The sequence below is a fragment of the Alosa pseudoharengus genome, unplaced genomic scaffold (assembly GCF_046254945.1).
Source record: "Alosa pseudoharengus isolate Yale_2024_CS ecotype anadromous, Long Island Sound unplaced genomic scaffold, YU_APseudo_1.1 YU_APseudo_1.1_scf_8, whole genome shotgun sequence".
Lineage (NCBI taxonomy): Eukaryota > Metazoa > Chordata > Actinopteri > Clupeiformes > Clupeidae > Alosa > Alosa pseudoharengus.
In genome coordinates, this window is record NW_027468870.1 from 34558569 (window position 1) to 34584646 (window position 26078).

General features: G+C 42.7%; 1 protein-coding gene across 1 annotated transcript in view; it reads left to right on the forward strand.

Moving 5' to 3' along the window:
* The first annotated feature begins 3011 nt into the window (after positions 1 to 3011).
* Positions 3012 to 26078, forward strand: part of bco2a (beta-carotene oxygenase 2a) — a 40718-nt gene continuing 17651 nt past the window's right edge. Inside the window, exons 1-5 of the mRNA XM_076273760.1 lie at positions 3012 to 3124; positions 5760 to 5946; positions 6421 to 6632; positions 7867 to 7982; positions 8077 to 8179. Coding sequence (XP_076129875.1) covers positions 3097 to 3124; positions 5760 to 5946; positions 6421 to 6632; positions 7867 to 7982; positions 8077 to 8179 — 646 coding nt within the window. The 5' untranslated portion in view covers positions 3012 to 3096. The remainder of the gene's footprint in view (positions 3125 to 5759; positions 5947 to 6420; positions 6633 to 7866; positions 7983 to 8076; positions 8180 to 26078) is intronic.

The following is a 26078-nucleotide window of genomic DNA, read 5'->3' on the forward strand; positions in this document are numbered from 1 at the left end:
CGACAAGCAATGAGTAGCAGGCAGTGTGATCTGTCTTTAGACTTTGACTAAACAAACGACAATTCCGACTGCAAGGTCCCAAATTGAAACGAGCGATAGGCTAATGCCACATAGCTAGACAACAACAAGTGGCAGACTGAGCGACGTCACTTATGCTAAAGACTGTTTTTGAGTCACATCGTTGCAAATTTCAAACAATGATGCATCATTCCACAAAATGGTTTGTCTTCAGTATTAGGAAGTTATTCAGTAAGCTTAATAGCCTTAACTCAAAACAATTGTTAGGCTTATGTCATTCTGATCTGTAGAAATGTCACATGCAGCCATGCGTAAATTTATTAGCTGCTACACATGTATTAGAGGCCACGTTAATTATAGGCTATATTATAATATTCAGTATTATTGAATGCTTAGCTGGAATGATGTTTCCCTATCATCCTATTTTTAAAGCAGGCCTACCTGTGGGCATGTAATTGGGCTACGGGTTTTCTTCAGGAATGGCATGTTTGAACGGGCACTGCACTAGTGGGATAAATATATAATATAGGACCTATCAAAGATAGTGATGTGCCCAATGAAGCGGCTTCGGAGCTTGTGTCGAGCAGAAAGGGGCGTGCCACATGAAGCCCCGGTTCGAGGCTTGTGTCGTTTCCATAAAAATCACGTGACTAATGACAAACGAGGCCTCGGTTTGTGAGTGTGACGTCTGAAGCTTCGTTTGGGACACACACCCACGTGACTGCTTCGGAATCTGACTCAAATTGCGCGAACCAGGGCACCCGCGGTCACCCGCTCTAGTGTCGGAATGAGTTGTGTTGTATTGCAAGAGTCAGGCGAAATTTGTGGGTAGCCCTGTTTTATATAGGATGCTTTCTCTGTTTGGGAATTTACGTTCTTTTCTTTCCGGAAAATGTCCATAATCCATAATATCATGCACATAGAAATAAAGAAGAAATAGCCTAGGCCTAGCCTAAAGCTTTGCCATTTAGAACAATGACATTAAAACGTGTCTGTGTTGCAATCTTGTCTCAAATTTAAAAGCAATACAGGCTAATAATTTCTATGTAGGCTTAACAATAATGGCTGACATAATATTTTCCTTTTATTGAAAGTTTGATACATGAAACGTCAATGTCGGGCCATATAGGGTTTGGGTTAATTAGGTGCCTGGTCGTTTCCTTTTCACTCTCGTCCATAGCGTGTTGAGGTTGATAATACTTCGTACTGGTTCAGAAGCTAAGTAGTGTCTACTGCGGGCGTTAAGTGGATGGTAGACCGATTGGATCATTGACTGGGATAACACATGAATTCACGCCTCCACGGAAACACCAATCTTCACGTGATAACGAGTGACGGCATTATGTTGCCTAATCGTATTTTATTGTATTGAATTGAGACAAACAGAAATGCAAATTTCTTGTAACACTTTTAATGTAATGAACGAGAACATTTCGAAGCTTTGGCATTGTGTTGAACGTTGTAGGCATTCTTTTCAATAGTTCGTGGTTGCGATAATTTATGCAAACCACCAGATGTCGCTGTGTTTTCCTTGTCTTCCATGTTTCGAAGCTTCGGCACATTACTCGGCACATTAGGGAAATGTGTCGAGTAGCGCTCGAGGCTTCATTTACCCATCACTAATCAAAGATACTTACCCCACAAAACCAATCTTCTTTGGCGACGTCCATGCTCAGGTAGCCATGTCGGACGGCTGCTAAAAAAGTTTGTGTGTTGTTGTCCAACAGCTGATTCGTATAGCCAAATCTGATAGGCTTGTCATATTCGTATGTCAGTATCGTACTATGCTATTGGTAGATTGACATTGGCGACCACAGCGTTCGCCTGAACCACTAAGACTTAATAAAACTAATATTTCAAGTTTCTGCGTCACGAACGTCAGTGGCAACAAGTGGCATATCGCTTAAAATAAATGTATCCTACTGAATAGTAAAAAAACAAGTAGTCCATCTCTCGTTTTTCAAAATTGAACAGATACGCGGCTTCGGCCCACCGCCTATAACTGTTCAGCTTGTGCAGAGAATGTCTAATAAGGGGAGAACCGCCACTCTCTTTTTTTTTTTTTTTTTTTTTTTTTAATGGTAATTCAAGTACACTAAGCATGGGTCAAAACAATCCACAAGGAATCCATCTATGTACAGGATCAGGCGTAATTAAAAGGAGGAAGCAAGAGAAAAAAAAAAGTAATAATAAACAAAACAGAAAAAAAAAAAAACATATAACTAGGGCTTAGTCATTAAATCATATTCTGTAACACTGTTCAAAAGTTGTACTGCTTTCTTAGCCTTAACCGCCACTCTCGGGAAACTTCCGGTTTCTGAACTGGTTGCAGTTCCTGTTCTGGTTCCACATGAGGGCGCTCACGAATAAGTGCAGAATGAATGGAGGTCTATGGAGCTGTACCCCTCAAATCCACTTTTCTCGGGATATAATTTTTTGGCCAGAAATTGGAATGTTGCATGCGAAAGAGGGGGCAGAGAAAATCTACACCGCTGAGTATTATATTTTTTGAGTCACTTATTTGTTCTAAAAAGCCTTTCAAATGCGTCAATGACGTCATTCATTAGCAGCAAGCTAGTGAGTTGTGGGCAACAACGACCCAACCTGTAAGAAATCGAAAGGACGTAAGTACTCGTTCATTCAACTTTTGACCTATAATCCATATTGATCTTGCAGAAACCACAATCCAATCTTCGATTTGTCAACGACAACCAGGTGAAAGAGACACATTTAGCCGTCTAGCTCCATAGACCCCCATTGTTTTTGCACTTATTCGTGATCGCCCCTAGCGGAACTGCAGCAGATTGCAGGTACAATGGAGTTAATAGGGAGTAATCCGGCTCTCCGTAAACGGGCTCTGGCTTGTGTCCGCTAGAGGCTGTTAGTGGAGGGCCCCTCTAGCCCCTCCCCTCCTTGGCTCTGCCCTCCCCCTGCTGTCCTCCTATGACATTATGCAACATCTCCGCCTGGGTCTGATTACTGAGCGCCGAGTAAGTGCAGGCACCAGCTCTGTTTCCCTGTCACATTCAAAGAGGACCTGGGTGTCGAAATACAGTTTCCACTCATACCTACCACAAGATGTCCTGTACTAAGATCCAGACCTCGGGTAAGACTGACCTTCTTTTGTCCATCATCACCATTTTACCCTGTAAACAGCCTCTCGTGCACTTGCATGACGTGAAGCCAGCAGCTGTGTAGCCTAAGCTACGCTTGAAAAGGAAATAGTGCAGCTCATGCTGATTACACTCGTCGCAGCGTCAGTACAGAAAGACCCCAGGTGGTGTTTAGGTGACTGTCATGTATGTCCATTGACTTGATATGTGGCGTGCCCTTTTGCAGGACAGTTTTTCTATGTCTGATTTTATATTTGAAATGTTCAAACTACTTTTTTGTTTCATGTTGGTGACCTATTTAAAATATAGAGGGAGTGCTCATGATATCACAGGAGCATAGTCACCATTGTTACATCCACTGAGCGTTAACATAAAATATTTCAGAGTTGTGAACTTTGCCCTACCCACTTATGATGATTGTTTATTGTGCTTTTGCTTGGCTTAAAAGCTATATGTGTGCTATTTTAGGATGTTTGGTATGAAAATAGGGTAGGGTGGGGGAAAACGCCCCCCTTAAGGAATATGTGATATTACTGTGTAACAAAAAGCTAAATATGTGTAGATTTGCTATCCTAGTTTTGAGTGACAATGTCATGAATTATAAACCAAATATGAAAATTGTCCAGAGTTAACAGTTAATTAGTATTTTAACAACAACAAAAAATGTGCAAAAGGGGCGTTTTGCCCCAGCAGTGTGGTAAAACGCCCCCCAAGGGTGGGGTAAAATGCCCCCACCCTGTCAAAGCAATGCCCCTCATGCATTAATAGAAAAACCAAAAGTAAACAATTAAAGTAAACAAAATCTATTGTGGAGCAATAAAATATAATCAATACATTGATTGCAAGCTAGTATATTTCATCAATATATTGACAATAGCCAACTTTGTTTTAGTGACTGCTGAAAATTAGAACACTTTCCTAAAAATCCATTTTTCTTTTGTTTTCTTGAAGTACAGAGCATGCATCCATTTTATGGTGGGTACTTGTACATCACCATTGTCAACATAGTGCATAGAAATTATAACAACAACATTTTACTTAATTTAGTGATTAGTTTGTGAAATATAGGAGGGGCGTTTTACCCCAAGGGGCGTTTTCCCCCACTCTACCCTATAACCAAAATGACAAAGGGTAATGCACAGGGCAGCATTATTTAGACAGTGCGTGCATTTGTGTACTGACATGCAGCAACAGTACCAGTGTCTCTAGAGAAGTCCATGTCATTGTCCAATGCACTTACTGTAAACAATTTTGAACAATGGAAAGCAAAAGTTTCATAGTCAAGACATAGTAAGTCACAACAATTCCTCCATGGTCTTCAAATAATTTTTATTCTGACATATGTTGCTGTTCCTGATTGTTCCCATGACAACCAGGGGGTCGTTTCTAGAAAGCATCGTTTGCTAACTTGCGTCGCAACCTTGGTAGTTCGCTTCATCGTTCTTGGATTTGGTGTTTCTAGAAAGGGTAGTTCAAACTCTCAATCGCAAACAAGGACGCAAAGTTTGGTCGTTTGAACTACTGCCCCTAGGCAGTCGCACTTGTGTCGTTCCTTGGTAGTTCCTGTTGGTGTCCGGAGCGCCTAACCAAAAATCACAACCGCCTAACCAAAATTTGCGAAGTGGATGTTTATCTCGTGACTCAATGATTGATCTATCCTGTAGCTTAATTTTGATTAAGACACTGACTCCCCTACTTGGCTCATTCTTGCTATTTATGTTAATTCAAGTATTGCATTGCTTTTAGTATTATAATCTTCACAGTCCCTTCCATCAGCAGTGATAAATAGTGTAGTGGCTAAAGCAGATGACTTATTATCGCAACGTTGTAGGTTCGATTTTCTTATGATGTGAGATTGTCCTCTTGCTTCTCGCTACCTGCAGGTGAACTAGTGTGACATTCAATTGTTTTTGACTGATGTATTGTACCTATGGTCTCTCGATGTAGAGTAACTATATACATAAATATGTATGGTCAAAACCTATTGTTGTGTCTCGTAGGCCTACTCAGAGGTGAAAAGAAGAGATAGGATGCGAACTCCGGCCGAGCGCTCAGTGCACTGACGCGCTGCCGTTAAGCCACGAGACAATTGATATGCTATGGGATACCCAGACATTTGTCCAGGCTATATATTTTTTCCAACATAGATATTTAACACAAATAATGACTCATATTGGTCTGCTTAAGTTAACTGTTTTATATGCTTGCAATAGGTTTAGTTTTTGGCTGATGGCAATGACAATGCCAGCATTAATCACTCGGTTTAGATTAGAAAAATGTCGACATAGGCAGTGACAGAACATTTCTGGGGGTGGGGTATTATACGTTGCCACTGTTTCCACCAATAATATCTATCGCTGCATCATCAACAACGTTGTTGGAACTACAGTGTTCGAACGTCGGAGGTAGCGAATTGCGACACAGGTACGATGCTTTCTGGAAACAGGTGTAACAATGTCGTTGTTTGGTCGCAAGTTGCGTCGTACCATGGTGGTTGAGCAACGTCGTTGCTAACTTTTCAACGACCCCCAGAATAGCATTATTAACGAGTGTAAACCCCTTTAATTGTCACTAAAGGCTACACTGTTACTATGAAGCCAGACCATGTGTCTTTTTTCCCATCTGTAGGAGAGGACCACTGTAAGCTTCCCTGTCAAACGGACAGGCATGGATTGCAGAGCATTGCAAATCTTGTGCGCTCAGTGGAGGAGATACCAGAGCCCATCTCCACACAAGTGAAGGGAACCATCCCTACCTGGATTCGAGGGAACTTTCTCCGCAATGGACCAGGGAAATTTGAGTTTGGCAACGAACAGTAAGGAGTCAGAACCCAATGCATTCCCTCTTATCCGTGAGCCTATTAACATATATATTCTAACTTTTGTCATGTAGCCTAACCTATATTTCAAGGTACAGTGGGCCTATACCTCAGGCTCATGATCATGGGCTAATTTTACATTATGCATTATGTAATTACTTTCAGCCGAATTTCAGCCGTGGAGATATCCTTTAACGCCACTCCTTTCATATTGCTTAAATAGTGCATAATGAATAGTGTGAACACTATAAAACATATAGAATCCTCTATCAGAAAAATCTACAGTAGGCCTCTGTTGTTACCAATCAAGGATCTTTGGTTGCATATGAGCAGATTGTCAAATTAGAATTTAACTACAATACAATGTGCATGTCCAGAATAATGGTCTGCAAATGAAAGCTAATTTGACCCATTCTTTTTAGGCTCACATTATCTGACTGACCTCTTTTTCTGTTCACTTTCTCCCTGCAGCTACAACCACTGGTTTGATGGGATGGCTCTCTTGCACCAGTTCAAGATCGAGGATGGGCAGGTGTCCTACAAGAGCCGATTCTTGCGCAGCAATTCGTACAAACAGAACAGCGAACATGACCGCATCATGGTCTCAGAGTTCGGCACGGTGGCCATGCCTGACCCCTGCAAGAATATCTTCCTACGCTTTCTCTCCCGCTTTGAATTGATCAGTGAGTGATGACATTGAATTTGCTACAGAATAGGTTATTTTCTGTTATGCCCAATGGGGCTTATTCTATTGCCCAACTGTGTTGTTGAATATTGCAGATGTTAGTGTCATTGTGATTTTAATTGTTTTGTCAGTGAGTGGTACAGAATAGGAGTATGTTTCCCCAAGGCCTTAATTTTTTCACCATCATTTTCATCATCATATGTTCCAGCCAATACTCAAATCCTGAAAATTTCCTATAGAGTCCTGTGTTAGGCCTTTCAGGTTTGCAAAATTCTTGCTCTAGCTTGGACAATGACGATACACATTCCTGATTCTGTTGTGATTCAAGGCAGAATTTCACAGACTACTTAAACCGTAAAAAAATGTTTTGGGCACAATAAATCTTAAGTACATGCATTCTAGATGATAACACCACAAGCCTGAGAAGAATTTCCATGTCTGTGGGACACAGAGGGAATCTGTTAAATCCTCACTTTCATGCTGATTGAATCGTGACCGTATGTGGGTTTTGGATTTAATTACCTTCTAAATAACCTAATTTCAAAGGAATTCAAAAGCGTGTGTGTGTCCAATACATTTTGAGATGATTTTACAGAGACAACAAATTGTGGAGACAATCTCCTGACTGAAACATTTGCTGTTGCACAAGCAAGAATAAATAACAGACCACAACAAGGATTCTTGTCAGACCTCCATGTTGCAAGGACACGTGTACAGTTACGTACACCCTCACAATAGTGGAGGAGAAGGAAAGAGGATTTCCTTACAGGATTTCTCTCAAAATATATCAGTGTCATATGGAGGCCCATTCTCAGTTGTTTGTGAGGTTAAATTATACTGTAGCGTAACACCGGAGTAAAAACAACCTAGGGTCTTTTTACAGTAGTTAATAAGTTCAAAGTTTGATTGAGAGCACAATTACGTTAATTGGTGGAGTTTTGAGCAAGACCGTGGGGGTGTAGTGATATGGCCTTCCTGGGCAGATTTAATTAGGATGTCTCTTATGGGGGGAGCAATTACTTATGTACACCATTTGGCGTTCTGTTTGCTTCCAATAAACATTCTGTCCAAGTCGTTTCTGTGGCTTAGACAAAGTGACGAGAATATTTAAAGGAAAAACACCAATATTCAACATTGTGTAACTTGTGTGTAGCTGGTGTGTAGCAACTTGTTAATAACATTTCTATGTTATGCCATTTATCGTAATGCCATTTATCCTTTTCTCATCAAAGAACCAACTGACAATGCAAGTGTAAGCTTTGTCAAATACAAAGGCGATTACTATGTCAGCACCGAGACCAACTTTATACACAAGATGGACCCTGGGACTCTGGAAACTGTTGAGCAGGTACAAATATTTACTTTTCAAAACATCAACAGAGAAACGTCAGTAGTGCTTGGGAATTTGCTATGTTAGTTTAACAAAACAATGCTCTTGTAAGGTGGACTGGAGCAAGTTCATTGCTGTGAATGGAGCGACTGCACATCCACACACTGATCCTGATGGCACAGTCTACAACATGGGCAACTCATATGGCCCAAAAGGTAAAACACAGCAGGGAAAACCTTACAGGTTTTCACCTGATTCTTTGCTCAAAAACCCCAATCATTCCTACACAGACCATGCCATGATGATGTGCAAACCTTCGTCTACGTGAAGCGCTTTGAGTAGCCACTGTGTTGGAAAATGTGCAATATAGCCTAAACTAGAAAATGAAGGAATTACCATTCCACTAATTCACCATTGCATGTAAATGCAAAAAGGCTGCTGTGTAAAACATTGTTTTAGTTAAAAGAAATACAAATTACAAATGACTTATAGTATGATTATTCAGATTACATAGACCTACAGTATTCCTCAAAACCACTTAGCCTAGGCTACTAGGTAGGTGTTAGTTTAGAGTATTAACGTTTTTCATGTGACATATTCTAGGTTCTATATATTTGTTTACATCAAAGATTCTAGAACAGAGCTCTGTTCTAGAATCTTTGGTTTACATCCACCTGGTAGGCAAGGGACAAGTTGAACCCATTGACCATCGTTGTCTGCAGCTGCCTCTCAGTAGGCTACATCTCTGTATTTCAACAATGTCAACATTTCAGGCATCAATAAAGGTGATGATGAAACGTTATCCCATTGCTCAATATTTGATAGCCTGTCACAGGAACGTTATTTCGCTAAAATCGCCCTGATTTGGTGCATTGATCTGTAGGCCTATCGATAACGTTATTGGAGAACCTACATGTTGCCTAATGGTAGCCTAACTTTTTTTCTCTGTTCAAAGCTCGGTTTACACGAAGACGATAGACTTTGGTCCGTACGCTTTGCAGTGCTTTGTTCTATTTGCTCCATCCATCTGATGGATGGATAACGGATTTTAAGCCTATTTTTATATTTTTTCATGTGAATTCTGCAAATAGAACATAGCACTGCAAAGCGTTACACGGACCGACTTTCTTAGAAGCTGTGAAATTTGGCCAGAAAGGAACATGTCTTCCCTCTGAAAGTTGACACAAAATCAAACAATATTTGATCGTTTAACTTCAACTGAACAGCGACAGGTTTTGGTAGGCAGTAGACTCAGCAGACGTTAAAACGGCAGCCTACAGTTATAGTCAGCGTCAGTTAACACTAATGGCGTCATGAATCCTGTAACATAAATAACATATAACAGCAATGGCTTATTCGAAGACGATCTGCATGGATATATAACCACCCAGAAAAACTCAGAATGTGAGTGATAAAGTTCATTAATTGTATGAAACTTTTGTATTAGTTATCCATTGCAGCATCGGCTATAGGCTGTTATGCTAGAATATGCTGTTATTTTGGTCATGTGGACTTGATTAAACGGGTAAAGCACATACAGCGGGGAAAATAAATAGGCCTATTGAACACGTCAATATTTTTTTCAGTAAGTAGGCTATACTTCCAGTGAGGCTATTTGCATGAAATTTTCACCAGACATTAGTATTAACTTAGGTAATCCACACATATTAAAAAATCCAAACATTAATGTTCATAGTTATGAGTAAAAAAGTGGAATGTCACAGGAAAAAAGTATTGAGCACGCCTACTGAAATTTCTTAAATAGGCCTACCCTATATTAAAATCCCTTTATTTGTAATGAGAGCTTCAAGGCATTTCCTCTATGACAAAACTAATCAGTCGCAGTATTCAGGTGTGATTTTGGCCCATTCTTTTAAATGGATAGTCTTTTAATATTGAAGATTCCAGGGGTCCCTCTTGTAAATCCTGATCTTTAGGTAACTGCCAAAACTGTTCAATTGGATTTAAGTCAGGGCCTGAATTTCCTTTCTCTGAAACCAATTGAGAGTTTCCTTTGCTGAATGCTTTGGATCATTGTCCTGCTGGAAGGTCTAGCCATGTTTCATCCTCATTGTTCTGGTGGATGGCAAGATTCTCCCAGAATAAATGGCTCCATTCATCATTTCTTCAACTGTATGAAGTCTGCCAGTACCATGAGATGAAAAACAGCCCCACACCGTGATGCCTCCACCTCCAAACTTCACTGTTGGTATGGTATTTTTAGGGTGATGCACAGTACCATTTCTCCTCCAAATATGGTGTGTAGTATGACATCCAAAGAGTTAAATTTTGCTCTCACCTGACCAGAATACATTCTCTTAGTATTTCATAGGCTTGTCCAAATGTTGTGTAGCAAACTTTCAATGAGCTTCGACATGTTTTTCTTCAGTAATAGAGTCATGTGGGGTGAGCGTGCATAGGCCATGGCATGGCGTTGGAGTGCATTACCTATGATTTTCTCTGTAACAATTGAACCTGCTGCCTCCAAGACCCTCCAAAGAGTGGTCCTTGGCTCTTAGGCTACACTTATGACTATCCTTCTGACTTCCTGGTCAGAAATCTTGTGAGGAGATCCTGTGCATGTCCGATTGATGATGCAGTGATATTCCTTCCACTTGCAGATAATGGCTCCAATACTGCTTACTGGATGATTCTGTTCTGAAGTTTTGAAATGCATCTGTAACCAGTTCCATTGATATGTTTTGCAACAATAATGTTGCAAAGGTCTTGGAAGAGCTCTTTGCTTTTACCCAGGCCATCCTTAAAAATATTTTCGTTTGCCGTAACCTGACCGACCCTGTCAATTTAGAACCGACCCAAATATTTATTTTTTTCCCCATTTAGTCCGACCGACTTGCCGGTTGTAAACTAAGACCGACCGATTTTTTTTTACTCTAAACAACCAATACAAATAAAATACTATTTATTTTAGTAGGCTTAAGTATTGTGAATATAAATTGCCTACATACAAACTTGGGCTCTCTTAAATAAAACCCTGTGGCGTCATCTCTACACCATTGGTTTACACATGTCTATGGCCTATACGCTTCGTTTCATTCACACAAACATCTCGACAACGTTATTAGGCTACTTGGCAAGAAGTTCTGGAAGAACTGCCCAGATCTTTTCCCATCCCAGGGCTCCAGACTAACTTTTTGCACTGGTTGCACTGGTGCGCCTAACTTTTTTTCTTAGGTGCACCAACACAAAAGTTAGGTGCACCCAAATTTTCAACCACATCGCATTTAACACCGCAGCAGGTTCACTTTTTTCCCTTAATTACTGTCCTATATAGGTTGTCCTATGACTTATGATTTACAATTCTACAAGAAAAGTAACTTAATGAAGTGTTGGTGCTAGTGCTTCATTGAGCTGAAATTTAAACTTAAAACATCTCAAGATGAATTAAATAAAAATAACAGTGAGTAAATTAACAGTGCACGTCTTTTAAGGGCTTCAAACTGCCCATCTCATGACTAAATGTCTTACATACTATCCTTCATGGTCTTTAGGCCTTGGCTAAACCAGCTCGCCATGCTAGCATCTTCCATAGAAATGTATTTGAGCACAATTTAAAGAAATGTTCCAAGTAGCCTGGGGGATTTTTATGTGATTTTGCAATGATGATTGCAATAATCATTTGACAGCCCCACAATGCAATTTACTTTTTAATTTTAGTATTTTTAACATTTCAATAAGAACATATGGATAATGCAGTAACGAAATGGTAGGCCTATTATTATAGGCTATTGCAATGACTTGCATGCTCGATCTAAATGTGTCCATTCAATTCACCGTACACAATGACCACAGTTATACATGCAGGGAATATTCGGGCTTTAAATGTAGCAGCGATATTCGGTTTGCGCCAAATACCGGATTAAATTGATTGATGCCATCAGAATGAGTTTACACAACTCGCACGCAAAACGAATATTGCTGTTGAAAACCGGGTTACTCCCTGCATGTAACTGCGGTCAATGACGCACTCCTTTTCGGCGATATCTGTATCTCTGTCGTTCGGGAAGGCCTTGTATGCATTGTTCGCAATTTTAAGACGTCTTTTCATCTGCAATGACTCCTATAAATTTGGCGCAAGTGGCATTCCTGTACGTCGGGTTTACGTTCAAACTATTTTTCTGGTGAATAATTATTTCGGACTGAACTTGGTGAAGGGAAGTTTCACTAGGCCTATCTTAGGCAACGATAACTTGATCATCATCTCGGGCTCGTCTGATCGGTTTGCTGCTGCCAGCCGCCGAAAGGCAGTGGGGAGAGGGGACATTTATTTCGCCCTATGTGACCACATTGTAATGCAACTACATCCACTATGTTTATCTGACGGGTCTCTGACCTCTCTCTTTCTCTCTCTCTCTCTCTGCAGCACACGCATTTTCAAATTTACACACAGGCACTGGGCCACGGCCAATCAGAGGGGAGGTCCCGCCCTTCACTATCTGTGATTTGTTTAAACCACGATATTGGCCAAATATGTGTCTGTTATTGAACCAAATGTAGAGTTTCAATGCGGACACTTTTTCCTCTCGAATCTGGTCGCACCGATGCGCCCTTCGATTTTTTTTAGTCGCACTTTTGAAAAATTAGGTCGCATATGCGACCAAATTGGTCGCACTCTGGAGTCCTGCATCCTTTCTCCCCTCTAGTCTAACGGTGACCGTGTTGAAGAATTTAAATTGGTCGTGGTCTATTCAGCATTTCTAAAAATATGAGTCCGAAATGTGAAGACTGCTGGTCCGCGGAGTCGTGGAGTGAAATTAGGCCCGGTGATTCGTCTGATAATTTGCTGCGCAGTTGATCAAGATACCGCGGACCGACAAAAAAAGAAAACAAACGTTTCTGCTATCGATGTCATTAAACATAGAGCCATACAATAAAGTGGTGGTATGAGCGTTCATTAAATGCAGGCGTCTGCGCGTCTGCTCGAGAGAAACTGAAACTAATCGATAACGTTGGTATCAAAGCTCCGCTTCAACCTGTTAAACGACAGTTAATAGAACGACGTTGATTTTTGGAACTTCCATAGAAACAGAGCAGAGACTGTATAATACACTGTAGGCTATAGCACTGAGTATTGTATAGTCAAATTTGAATATAACGTGGCCAAAAGCTATTGTAGCATTCTTTCTATACGTTAAAGATCAACAGATCAGTGATTTACGCCTATCTGCTCGCCAAAAAAGCTGGTATTGTGTTTCCTGAATCCTTACATTCAGGCATTCAAATTAAACTTAATTAAAAAACATGTATTTTTTTCTCCATTTCCTACCAATGTATGATGCTTGCATGAGGGAAACATCCCAAAACAATAGCACCCATATACTTTGCTGTTTTGAGAAGTATTTCTTTTCTTATGCAAGCATCATGCAACCATGCAAAAGCAATGAAACTAATTATATCTTACATTAGTAAAGCAGTCCTCTGATGTGCATGTCACAAAACATTTAAGTGAAAGTGCATGTATAACAATATAGGCATAATAATGATTGTGATAATGATAATGACAATTTGATTGGGGGGGGACTGGGGTTGGGTACGTGTAGATGAGCCCTATGACCCCAAAGTCTGCCATGACTGGGCCTTAGGTCAAAGAAGTTTGAGAAAGGCTGGTCTACATAACCTGCATCAGATTGAGGTTTGCAATGATGCGCCTGAAGGCACGGGTTGAGGACCCAGTCAGTTACGTCACAATATGCACATTTGTTTAAATTCATACTTACGTAATCACCATGACCAAAATGTTACTTTTTTTTTTACTTTGAATCTTGAAATAAAAAATATTGACCTACCTACCGACCCATTTTTTTTATTTTTTTGGCTGTTACTGCAAACAAGAATATTTTTAAGGATGGCTCCATCATGACATGTTTCTTGTGTGACAACTTGGTAACGAAAAACCTTTTTATAGCTCATCAATATGTACTAACCCAGCTTACATTAATTTGCACAGATAGGAGGGATAATTACTCTCTAACTATGTATAGATTCCAGCTCGTTCCTTGCCATTCCTTGCCTTTGTGTACTGTTTTTTCTTAGTGTGTTCAATACTTTTTCCCTGTGCCATTCCACTTTTTTACTCATAACTCTACTTAGGGACATTAATGTTTGGATTTTTTAATATGTGTGGATTACCTAAGTTAATACTAATGTCTGTAGAAAATTTAATACGAATAGCCTCTCTATACTTACTGAAAAAAATGTTGACGTGTTCAATACTTATTTTCTCCGCTGTAAGCCTATTCTGTTTTCATTTATTAGCATTTGTTGTGATTATATAATCAAATGACACTCATGATCACTTGAAATAGAAGGACAGAAGATAGGTGATTGATGTCCACAAGCACGAATTTCACGAGACAAATTAGAACAAACTGTTCTGGTAAAAATATTCTTGCCATGTCTAAAATGCTGCACTTTTCCCATAGCCTATCTCTGGCAATTAATTTTTGGATGACTGTAGATAGTTGTATTTTATCCTACGTCTTCGTAGACAGTAGCCTAGGCTACACAATTAGGCCATCTTGAGAATAAAAGACTTCAGCTGCTAACGATCATCCTCCACAACCATGAGGATAGGTAGGCTAAACGGTCGTTCGTCGCCTTTTTGCTTCTTATTGTAAAACCAACTGTTAGGGCCAACACAAGTGGTCGGCATCCCGGTCAATATTTGATATAAAAAATTCAATTTTAAAGCTATTTGTAACCATGTGTAGCATATGCATCCCGACTGTTGTAGGCTTGCCTACCACTCTGCAGTGCCTTGCCTACCACTCTAGTTGTAAACAAACGGTGACGTAACATTAGAACTGAGGTGCAAAACGTAAAGGTTATGAACATAACCACGGTTCTCTGAAGGAGAACACGAGGCGTTAACCAATGGGAATACATTCCACGATCACGTGATTATACTGAAGTCCTCTTACAGGTCCTGCTAAGGTTCTGTTGGCGCGAAACGGCTCGGCCATAATAAGCCGCCGCGGCCAACGACAATCACTCTAGTCATTCTGAAGCGACATAAACACAAGTCACACGCTCCAAGACTAGATGGATAGAAGGGTTAACGCCTCGTGTTCTCCTTCAGAGAACCGTGGTTATGTTCATAACCTTTACGTTCTCTTTCAGTCAAACTACTCGGCGTTAGCCAATGGGAAAACACACTCTTACCTTACCCGGCTAGGCTATCAGAGCAGAGCTGTTCCCGAGTAGAGAATACACGCGCGCTACGCTGTCTCGAGCAGAGCGCCTATCATGTATCGTCCTGGCCAAGTCGTAGACAAATAACAGTCTCCCACAAAAACGCTCACTGCGCTCAGGGGCTGTCGGTGAAACACTAGATGCACCAGGGCCGTAGTCACCATAGACTTTGCCAATATTCAGATGTGACCAAAATGTCCCCCCCAATATTCGGACATACAAAAAAAATAAAGAAAAAAACGCTATAGGCTACTACAGGAAACCAACAAGTCCCGCCATCTGAAATGCAATCAAACGTAAATAACACACAAATTAGTGACCTATTCATGGTTTCAGAGAGTACACTGTGAGTGGTTTGTCCTGGAGGTTTATCGTTTGAGGCGTGCGCTATCAAAAGCTTCCTGCACCCTACTGCGGTGCAGGCTGTCAACAATATCGCAAAAGATACCGGTACAATTCTTACAAAACTTGTTGGAAATGTGTAGCAGTGTCTAAGGAAACCCCATTCATTTTTGAAGCTGATCAGACTCAAAGGTAACTTTGAAGCATTTTCCATATTGTAGCCTATTTTCTCGCAATGATAGCGAAAGTGAAACGTAGTGCTTTCATTTGAATTTGTGCGTGCCTGTGTCATTAATTTCTTTCACATGTCTTACAACATAAATAATGCATTCATATGCTAGTAGTAATGTCAGAAATGAACCGGTTTATAAGCCTCTTAGATATGGCTGTTGCATCTTGCATGTTAAATTTAGATGCGCACTCAATCGCGCATCCATGCAGGCAAAACGTAGCACTCAAATGTGGCGACGGCACAAAAGTTGAAAAAACTGTTGGCGGTGATAGCCTACAGTTAATGTGAATCGCGGACATTAACCAAAAAAAGGAATTTCCACCTCCATTCACCAAAGGCTGTGTGTCTACATTTTAACACAAAACGTAATTTCTGTCAGAAACCAGCCTAAAATGCATAGGGTAACTTGAGGTGTGTCAGACATAAGAGGGACCTGTCTTAGTACCCTATATTGAATCCCATCCCTTTCAAACAACCTTAAAATTGTGTGATTAGCCGCCAGAATAATAAAATCAAAATACAAAATATGATTGGGATAGGTCCAAACCTATGAGTAAGCATTCAGTGTAATATAGAGGTTATCAAAGATACTCTAGTTTGTATTTTCTTTTAAAATATACATTTTGGAGACAAATGGAGTCATGCCACAGGTCTATATCCAGGAATGGATTATTGAATGGGCCTACTGGGCCCAAGAGCTCAGGGGGCCCTGAAGCCTAAGACTGTGTGAAGTTGCTTCTCCGCCCTTCTCTTCTATTTCCACAAAACTCACAAGTCGTCATAATATAAAGGGTCATTTTTTTTTTTTTAAAGTCTTTCGGGGAAGTATGCCCCCGGGCCCCCCCTATCTTAACAGGGGAGGGTTTTTTTTTGCATCTATGCCCAGGGGTTCATAATCCATCCGTGCCTGTGTCCGTCAAAAGTTTGGTATCCTAATTGACTGACTTAACTAATGACTTGTTTGTGATTTTAATAATATTTTTGCATGGCAGGAAATGTATTGAAATTCTGTTATTGAAATCCACACCGCACCACAGATTTGGTCCCCCCCAATGTTGACATTATGGCTACTGCCTTGAGAAACACAGCCCAGTCCACCTGTCCCCACTCAACACCAAATGCGCGTGCAAAAAACGGGTCCGGTCCTGACTGTGTAAATGCCACAGCGAGCCTCCATGGGCCAGCCTTGGCTCGATATCACCTGCCGCGATAGCCGTAGTGTGTCGGGGATAACTACGTCGGGGCAGAGCCTTCTCTTGAGTCCGGCCGGGTTCCCCTTCGCACCGCGCCTCTGAGGCTGTCACCGTGCTACGATCACATGACACTGACAACACTGAACAAGCCACAGACGCACTCGTGGTGTTCAGGCTGTAGTAACGCGCAAATATGTCGCCCGTCTTCCAACTGGCAGACCTACAAATATCCTCGAGCACGGCCCCCTTCCAGGCAGCCCAGGACGCCGCCACCCCTCTGGTGGAGTGCGCCCTTAGATCGCCCGGCTGCCCGGCTCCTGCCACCTCATAAGCCGCTGCTTTAGCCTACACGATCCAATGGGAGAGCCTCTGTTTAGAGAGGGGTTTCCCTAGCGCTTGTGCACCAAAACAGACAAACAGCTGCTCAGTCTCCCGTAGCGCACTCGTCCTTTCCGTGTAGACCCTCAGAGCCCTGACCGGACACAGGCTACAAAGCCATGGCTCTTCCTGCTGGGCCTCTGGGCCAAAAGCGGGCAGCTCGATCACCCTCGAGCTCGCCGAGGAGGACAGAATCTTTGGCTGATAAAAGGGGTTAGGGTGCAGAACGACTTTCGAGTCATCCACTGCGAATTGCATGCAGGCTGGGTTAACCGATAATGCTGTGAGGTCACTCACTCACTCGCAATAGCGCCGTCTTATAGAACAGCCATTTCAGCTCGGTCCGTGCCAGTGGCTCAAACGGCGCTCCCGCCAGAGCCTTCAGCACTAAGGCCAGGTCCCAAGGTGGAACTGTGACCGAGCGCGGAGGTCTGATGCGCCGTGCCCCTCTGAGAAATCGCGACGCGTGGGGGTGAGCCCCGGGTGACATCCCCGCCCAACCCATATGACAAGCCGATATGGCTGCCAAGTAAACTTTTAGCGTGGACGGGGCACGCCCCAGGTCAAAAAGATGCTGCAGAAACACCAGAATCTCCTCGAGTGGGCATGTAAAGGCCTGGAGCGCTCTCTCCCGACACCAGTCCGCAAACACTTTCCATTTTAGGGAATATAGTGAGCGGGTTGACAAAGCTCTGGCACTCTGTATGGTTTCCACCACCGAGAATGGCAACCCTGCGCTAAGTAGTCTCAGCCTCTCAGGGGCCAAGCCGCCAGCTGCCATCTCTCCGGCGCCGGGTGCCAAATCGCCATGCCCGCCTGGGACAACATATCTTTGCGGGCCGGGAGCTTCCACGGCTGGCCGTGCAGTAGAGCCATTAGCTCCGGAAACCATATCTGATCTGGCCAATGAGGGGCTATCAGGATAGTCTCGTGTCTGCCTCTCCTCACCCTCTCTAAGACCACCGGTATCAAGGCCTTCGGGGGGAACGCATATAACAGGCTCCTCGGCCATTCGTGGGCCAGAGCGTCTACCCCCAGCGGAGCATCGCTCTCCATCAGCGCAAACCACTTCGGGCAGTGCGTCGTATCGCGTGAAGCAAAAAGATCGACCTGCGCCCTCCCGAAGCGCTGCCACACCCCCTCCACTACCTGCGGATGGAGGCGCCACTCTCGATGCGACAAAGGGCCTCTCGACAGCATATCCGCCGCCCCGTTCTGCCTGCCCGGCACATGAACTGCGCGGACTGAGAGGAGATGACACCTCGCCCACAGTAGCAATCTCTTCGCTAGGTGACATAGCTGCGGCGAGCGAATGCCCCCCTGGCGATTGATGTATGCCACCGTCGCAGTGTTGTCCGACCTCACCAACACATGACGCCCTGCTATAAGCGGGCGAAAATGCTTGAGCGCAAGGTACACCGTCCAGAGCTCCAGCGCATTTATGTGCAAACGCTGTAGCTGCCTGTTCCATGTCCCCCTGATCGCTCGCCCGTCGCATACTCCTCCCCAGCCAAGGAGGCTGGCATCCGTAGTCACCACCTGCCGGTGGGCTACTCTCCCCAGCGGGGCACCGACTGAAAGGTTCTCGGGGGTACGCCAATAAGCAAGAGCTCTCCAGCATGTCCGATCCACTCGAACGCGCTTGTGCCTTTCCCTGACAGGATGAGCGCGGAGTGCTGAGAACCATGCTTGGAGATCCCGCATGTGCAGGAGGCCGAGGGGAACCGCATGTGAAGCCGCCGCCATTGGCCCCAGAAGGCGCTGACATTGGCACACGGTGACCATAGCATCTCGGCGAAAAACGCTGATGCAGTGCTGAAGGCCTGCCCGACCTGCCTGAGACAATGTCACTGTCATGCCCACCGCATCGAACTCCAGTCCTAGGTAGGGGATTACCTGCAGGGCGCGAGTCGGCTCTTTGCCCAATTCACCTGGAAACCTAGCTGCTTGAGATGGCCAAGCGTCTCGGCTACGTGCAGTTCCAAAAGGGCCCTGGAGTCTGCCAGTAAGACCCAGTCGTCCAGATAATTCAATATGCGAATACCTCGCCTCCTGAGAGGGGCCAAAGCATCCTGAACAACCTTGGTGAAGGTGCGGGGCGCTAGAGCCAGCCCAAAACATAAAACCGAAAACTCCCACACCTCGTCCTCGAACGCAAAGCGCAGGTATTTTCTGTGCCGAGAATGAATCGGAACATGAAAATATGCAACTTTCAAGTCTATCGTGACCATCCAATACCCCTGCTGCATGCTCTGAACAATGCGCTGCAACGTCAGCATCTTGAACGGAATCTTTGACAAGTATGCGTTCAGCGGCCGGAGGTCCAGAATGGGCCGAAGGCTGCCATCCTTCTTGGGAACCAAAAAATACTGACTGTACACCCCCTCCATCCACTGGCCCCGCGGCACCTGCTTGGCCGCCAGCTCCCGGATTTCCCTGCGGAGCGCCAGGACGCGTATGGGCTGTGGTCAAAAATATCCAGGCAACACTCAGGTGTGAGGAACCACTGCAGGTTTATTCACGATACCGGGAGCAGGTCACTAGCAACATCATGTTCCAGTAACACTACTCAAAGTTCTCTAGGGCGAAGCCCCATCTTATACATGTTAATTACATTGGTAATACATATCACATGAGTACAATGGTCTTTTCCAAAAAATCCTCATACATGCAGAAATACAACAATACATATACACTTCTTGGACATAGCATGTGATCCATGCGCCATACGCAAGTCATGGGGCTACTCCAAGTAAGTAGATAATTGGTCAATACAATACATATACATCCTTCAGCATTCTCTTGCCATAGTCTAGTTCCTGTCGGGATATTCCTAATATTACTGCCTCAGGCAGAATACCCTTAACTCATGACAAAGGGGGTCGCATGACCTTTATTAGAAAATCGTGACATGGAGAGAGCAAATGACAGACAAAGCAAAGTTGATGCACAGTATTGAATGTATAGAAAGCATATACAGAATATAAAAAAATGTTAGTAATCCAAAATTTCTCCTTCATTTCCCCCCTTTGGGGCTTAAGGCCACAAAGAAATTTTCGTAATCAAAAAGAAACAAAAAAGAAAAATCCAATTTCCAATAACATTTTCCAAAAACATTTCCGGTCATCATATCAGGGTAAAACTCATTTCACAATTTAATATCATTCTATCAAATATTTTGTCCAGTTTTATTTATCCAAACAGAATCCATTAATGTTAACATAATATTCAAGGACGAACCACCTAAAAAATTGTTCTATCCCTGTCGCACCTACTATGTTAAGGCAATCTTTACTAGTACACAGTCGAGATGCAGAGCATGCAGAATCATCAGAAGTCCTGTAGGGAAAAACACGCATTTGAAAAGACTTTTCTTGGCACACCCAGCAGGTCTCATTCGTCCCTGCTACAGTTGTTCTAGCTTGGAAAGCCACTTCACAGGCTTTATTACAACCACAGATCTCCTCCTCTGGAGAAGTGGGCATAATCAGTAAGAACACACAGAATAGCAACACTAGCCCCACTCTACTCCCAGTTACAAAACAACAAAAGCTCTATTCTATCTTCAACAGCAGAGCTGGCTTGGGTTTTTTAGGCCCTCCCCAGGTCACTGTCCAGCAATGATTAAATATCTAGCTAAACTGGAAATAAAACAGTGCTAGTTTAGTGTATACTGATATCTTGTTTCTACTTTTAATATCCACCACTGATTTGGATGATGGATGGTTGAATCCACTAATTTTTATGGACACTGGTGTACCACACTAATTGATTTCTTCACATTGACTTCACATGTGTACTTAGTAAAATGTGTAACAATCAGAGTATACTTCCCTTCATTTGCAGTCCAATACTTTCTAGTTGTAATGCAGGTTAAAACAGCAGGATCTTGCAACACTTCCCTTATCCCCGATGGAACATATATCCAAAGGCCTACTGGCGAAGTTTGCCAAAACCTCCACTGGTCAACCTCAAGCATAAAGTCACAATCCGTTGAGATAATGTTCCGGTTCTTTCACCACTCTGCAGTGTGACAGATGAATCCAAGAGTCTCTTTTCGCAATTCTCACTGGTGTAGACAACAGAACTTGATACGGTCCGCGCCACCGTTCTTCATTCCAGCGTTTTCTTCGAAAGTCCTTAACAAGCACTGGGTATGTATCCAGAAAACTTTGAGGCAAAGTCAACTGCACCTGTTAAGAAACAAAAGATAGAGCAGCAATCAGTTCTCGCATGTAACCAGACAAGGTACCAACTACATTAGGTTAGGATTAGGTAAACCTGGAATTGGCATGGGACGGGCAGTCAAAATCTCAAATGGGCTTAACCCTTTTGATCTTGATGCACGGCCTCTGAGGTAGAGGAGAACCATAGGTAGAGCAGTCAACCAATTCCATCCCATTATTTTAGTCAATTTATCTTTCAACATTCCATTAACATTCTGGCCATTTTGAAAACATATCTACAATTACAAGGCAATATTCATAACTTTTGCATTTTGTTAATTGATCAATTGAATAAAATCCATTATAATATATTCAAACGGGTCTGATGGTGGTGGGTGATGCCCTCCTTGGGTTCTCACTGTGGGTGCGGTGTTATGTTTAAGACAGGTAATGCACCTATCACAGTAAGCAGCTGCCGTAGCGGTGAATCCTGGTGCAAAATAAAGTTGTTCTATTGTTTTTACCATAGCTGTTGCACTCGCATGATCTAAACCATGAGTGACTTTATCAACTATATGAAAACATAATTTTGGTAGAACAGGCTTGCCTATTGGAGTATGTAGCCACAAATCATCATTATTCTTTTTACAATTTTTCCATTTTCTTTTTTCTTTTGTATCTGCCGATTTTTGTGCTTCCTTTAAAGCTTGACCTGATGTCACTATATCTGGTATATGCAAATTCAAATAAAAAAAAAAATTGTGTTTTGTTCGAAAGTCTTAAAAACTCTGGTGGTATCCTCCTCTCAACTCCCCCCTTCGCGGCACTTTTAGCAGCCGAGTCAGCCCTCTCATTCCCAAGGCTGACCTCATCAGCGCCTCTAATATGCACTGCTCACTTAACCAAAAGGAAGCTGAATTGCCTCCAGCAACAATACAATGAACTCTTTATGTTGTACAGGTTTACCAGTAGCCGTAAGAAAGCCTCTTTCTTTCCATATTGCTTCATGGTCATGAACAATTCCCCAGCAATAACGACTATCAGTGTATATGCAAACAGATTTTCCAGCTGCCAACACACAAGCTCAAAAGAGTCCAATCAACTCAGCAGATTGGGCAGAAAAAGTTGGAGGGAGCGAGTAAGATTCAACCACTTCAAATTGATTCACCACAGCGTAGCCACTCCCTACCTCTCCAGATTCCAAGCGTAATGAGGAACCATTGACAAAGTCAGGGTTAGTAAAGGGGTTCCTCAGATATATCAGGACGAGGTTTAATACAAATTGTTATGACATCACAGCAATCATGGCTTTCGCCATCTTCGGCGGTAGGTCCCAAAGCTGGAGCTGAAGCTAAAGCTTGTTTCAATATCACAAAAGCAGTCTCACAGTCGTCAGTCCAATTTACAATGTCAGTCAAACTCTTACAAGCATTTGCGCATGCTCGGAGAGGTTGTGCTTTCTCCGAGAAGTCTAAAATCCAAACACGACAATAACCAATCATTCCTAAGAAGCTTAACAATTGCTGCTTTGTCCTGGGTCTCGGACAGCCAGTAATTGCAGTGATGCGTGACGCATCCAGGGCCCTGCAGCCAGGAGTAAGTATATGACCCAAGTACTTAACTTGCTCTTGGCAGAGTTGCAACTTTTCTTTAAGAGACTTTAAGTCCCTCCCTGGCCAGGTATTTCAGCAATGCCACTGTGTCAATCAGGCATGATTCTTTTGATGGACTTCCTAATAAAACATCAACATAAGAAATAACAGTACTTCCTGCCAGTGGAGTAAATTGTGTCAGACAGGCCACTAATGCCTCATTAAACACTGAAGGTGATTCTGTGTATCCCATAGGCAAACAACTCCAAGTATACCTTTGACCTTTAAAGGTGAAGGCAAACCAAAATTGAGAGGCAGGATGTACTCTTATCGTAAAAAACGCATTTTTAATATCAATTACAGAATAAAACTTCGCAGTGGATGGCAGACTAGAGAGAATTGTGCAAGGATTTGGCACAATAAGATGCCTCGGGTGAATAGCGTCGTTAACAAGTCTTAAATCTTACACAAATCTCCAAGTGCCATCAGACTTCTTAACGGGCAAAATTGGTGTGTTAACTGGGGAGGAACTGCAACGCACAATAGCTCCCCTGTCCAATAATGATTTGAATACGGGCTCTATCCCCTGCTCAGCCTCTTTCGACAACGGATATTGGGCTTTCAACGGGTAATGCAATGTTTTTGCGCATATTTTTTTTGGTTGAGCAGTAGATAGTCCCAAAGTCATAACTATCAGCTGCCCAGAGATTATCTGGAACAGCGGCTAACAGATCTGCTTTCTCTTTTAAAGAGAGAACCCTCCATTTATTGGGTTGGGTTAATGAGGGTATTAAACATGCAGAGCTCTTTCTGCACAGGAGTAACTTTCAAAGAACACCATTGTTGGAAAAAATATGCATCTTGTGATGGCGAATAAAACAAATTTGGGGTATCTCGGACCACTGTCCAATCTTTAGCATTCACACACGCTTTCACAAACGGCCCTAAATCAATCCAATTATCTTGGGCTTTCACCAATGCAACATGTGGATAAGAATTTGGGTTTGCAAACAAATATTTCAGACCTGGAGACAGGTCTACTACTACTGCAGAGTAGATTTTAGAGGTCAATACGCCGGCTACATCAATAGTCTCAATACTATTTCCTGTCTGGTACCACTCTTTCACATACAGCTGATCTGGAGAGCCTTGAAAACATGCGATTGTACACTGAAATTGCTCAGGGGTTTCTGTCTTTTCTAGAACCGAGATCGGAGATTTTAATGCTAAACTAATGTCTTTACACTCATATCCTATCTTTGTGGGGTTAACTTTCTGACAATACAGATAAATGGGCCCTTCTAGACCTACTCCTTCAGGAGAAAGAAAAAGTGTAAGATTCAATTTACACATTAGATCTCGGCCTAGTAAATTTTCAGGGCAAACACTGCTCAGGAGAAAAGAATGTTCTACTGTCTGATGTTCATATTGAACCACTAAAGGGGTAGAAACTGGTTCTGCCACTGATTGACCTGAAGCTCCTGTTACATATATAACTCTATTGCTTTTTAATGTTAAAAACGTACAACTATCTTTCCTTCCAAGTGTACTAACATCCGCTCCTGTATCAACTTAAAAGATACATCATTACCATTCAGAGAAAGAGTTAGCTTAGGTTGTGCGGCAGCATTCAAAGTCAGTTGGGGATAAAGTTCATAGGGTGATACAGAAGTGTTGGTGAGGGGTCCCGGAGTCCCCTGTTCAGAGTCCTCCCTGTCCTATTCAGAATTTCCATTCTGTGTCCAGACCGGACCCTGAGGGCGTCGTTGTGATGATTTATCCCCGTCTTGTCTCCAATCACCCTGCTTCGGACAATATCTCGCTATGTGTTCTACGTCTCCACAATTCCAGCAACCGTTTCTTTCAGTCCACCTAAATCCTGTTCTCCTTACTCCACAAAGTTTGTTAACTGCTGAAGCCACTCTTCCCAAGAATTCTCTAGCAGTCTGTCGTAAGCTGAGAAATAGCCATTTTAGTCCAATCTTCAGTAGGTGAATACTTGCAGGGGCTTAGGGGCAGGAACAGCCAAAGCCAGCTGTGGTGTAGGGGGTGCTGAAGGGAATGGTGATGGAGATTTACGGACTAAGGGCTGGTGGTCAGGTTCACTCGTCTGCACATAGACTTCAGTTGAAATGTCCACATCTCCGCACAAACCTTCTCTCTCTCTCTGGCCCTGCTCTTTCTGTTCCATAACTTTTCTCTTCTCCTCTCTTTCCCTCGCTTCTCTTTCCCACTTTTCAAACAAATCATACTTAAAAGGCCTAGCCTTCCTTTCCATCTTAGCCCTACATTCAGTTAACCTTTCAAAACTCAACGTACCATCTAAAGGAAATTTTCCTTCAATCCATCTACTCCACTTATTCAATAAACATTCATCTACACATTCAGGTCCATATTTCTTATACATATCTTTTAAACATCCATAATTATGTATACCTTTGGGCAATTTAACAGTTTAACTATTCCCCATAGCAGTGTCCCTTTAATATATTTTTATTAGCCAAATTACCTCACGCCTAAAACAGAGCAAACTATCAGAGTACAATAGCAATGTTCTCAACCAATCCAATCCCCGTATCAAGCGCTTTAAGCCAATCCTACCGATTGCTTCTCTTAGCAGATCCTTTATCGATTGCTCTTCGGCTGTGCTCACAAGCCAACCTTTCTACCTTCCTACAAGTAGAGCAGATTGCTTCGGTGGCACCCCGGCACACCAATTCTTAACTACAAAGCGTTAGAAAAAAATCGCTTCCCACTCACCACCTAGGTGCCTGTGACCACAATATGTTAATACCGTATCCGAGACACAGGATGACTCCCTTTCGGCAAGGATGGGTCCCGCGGGGGTTGTTGCCTTTTTTCCACGGTATTGTCCCAAAATCAAAAATAGATCTCCCGTAAGGCCTTTTCGGGTCCTAAGCCTTCCAGGTTTCACCGCCGCGTCTCGGAGTTAGGTATCCCACTGCTGCCACCAAAATGTGGTCAAAAATATCCAGGCA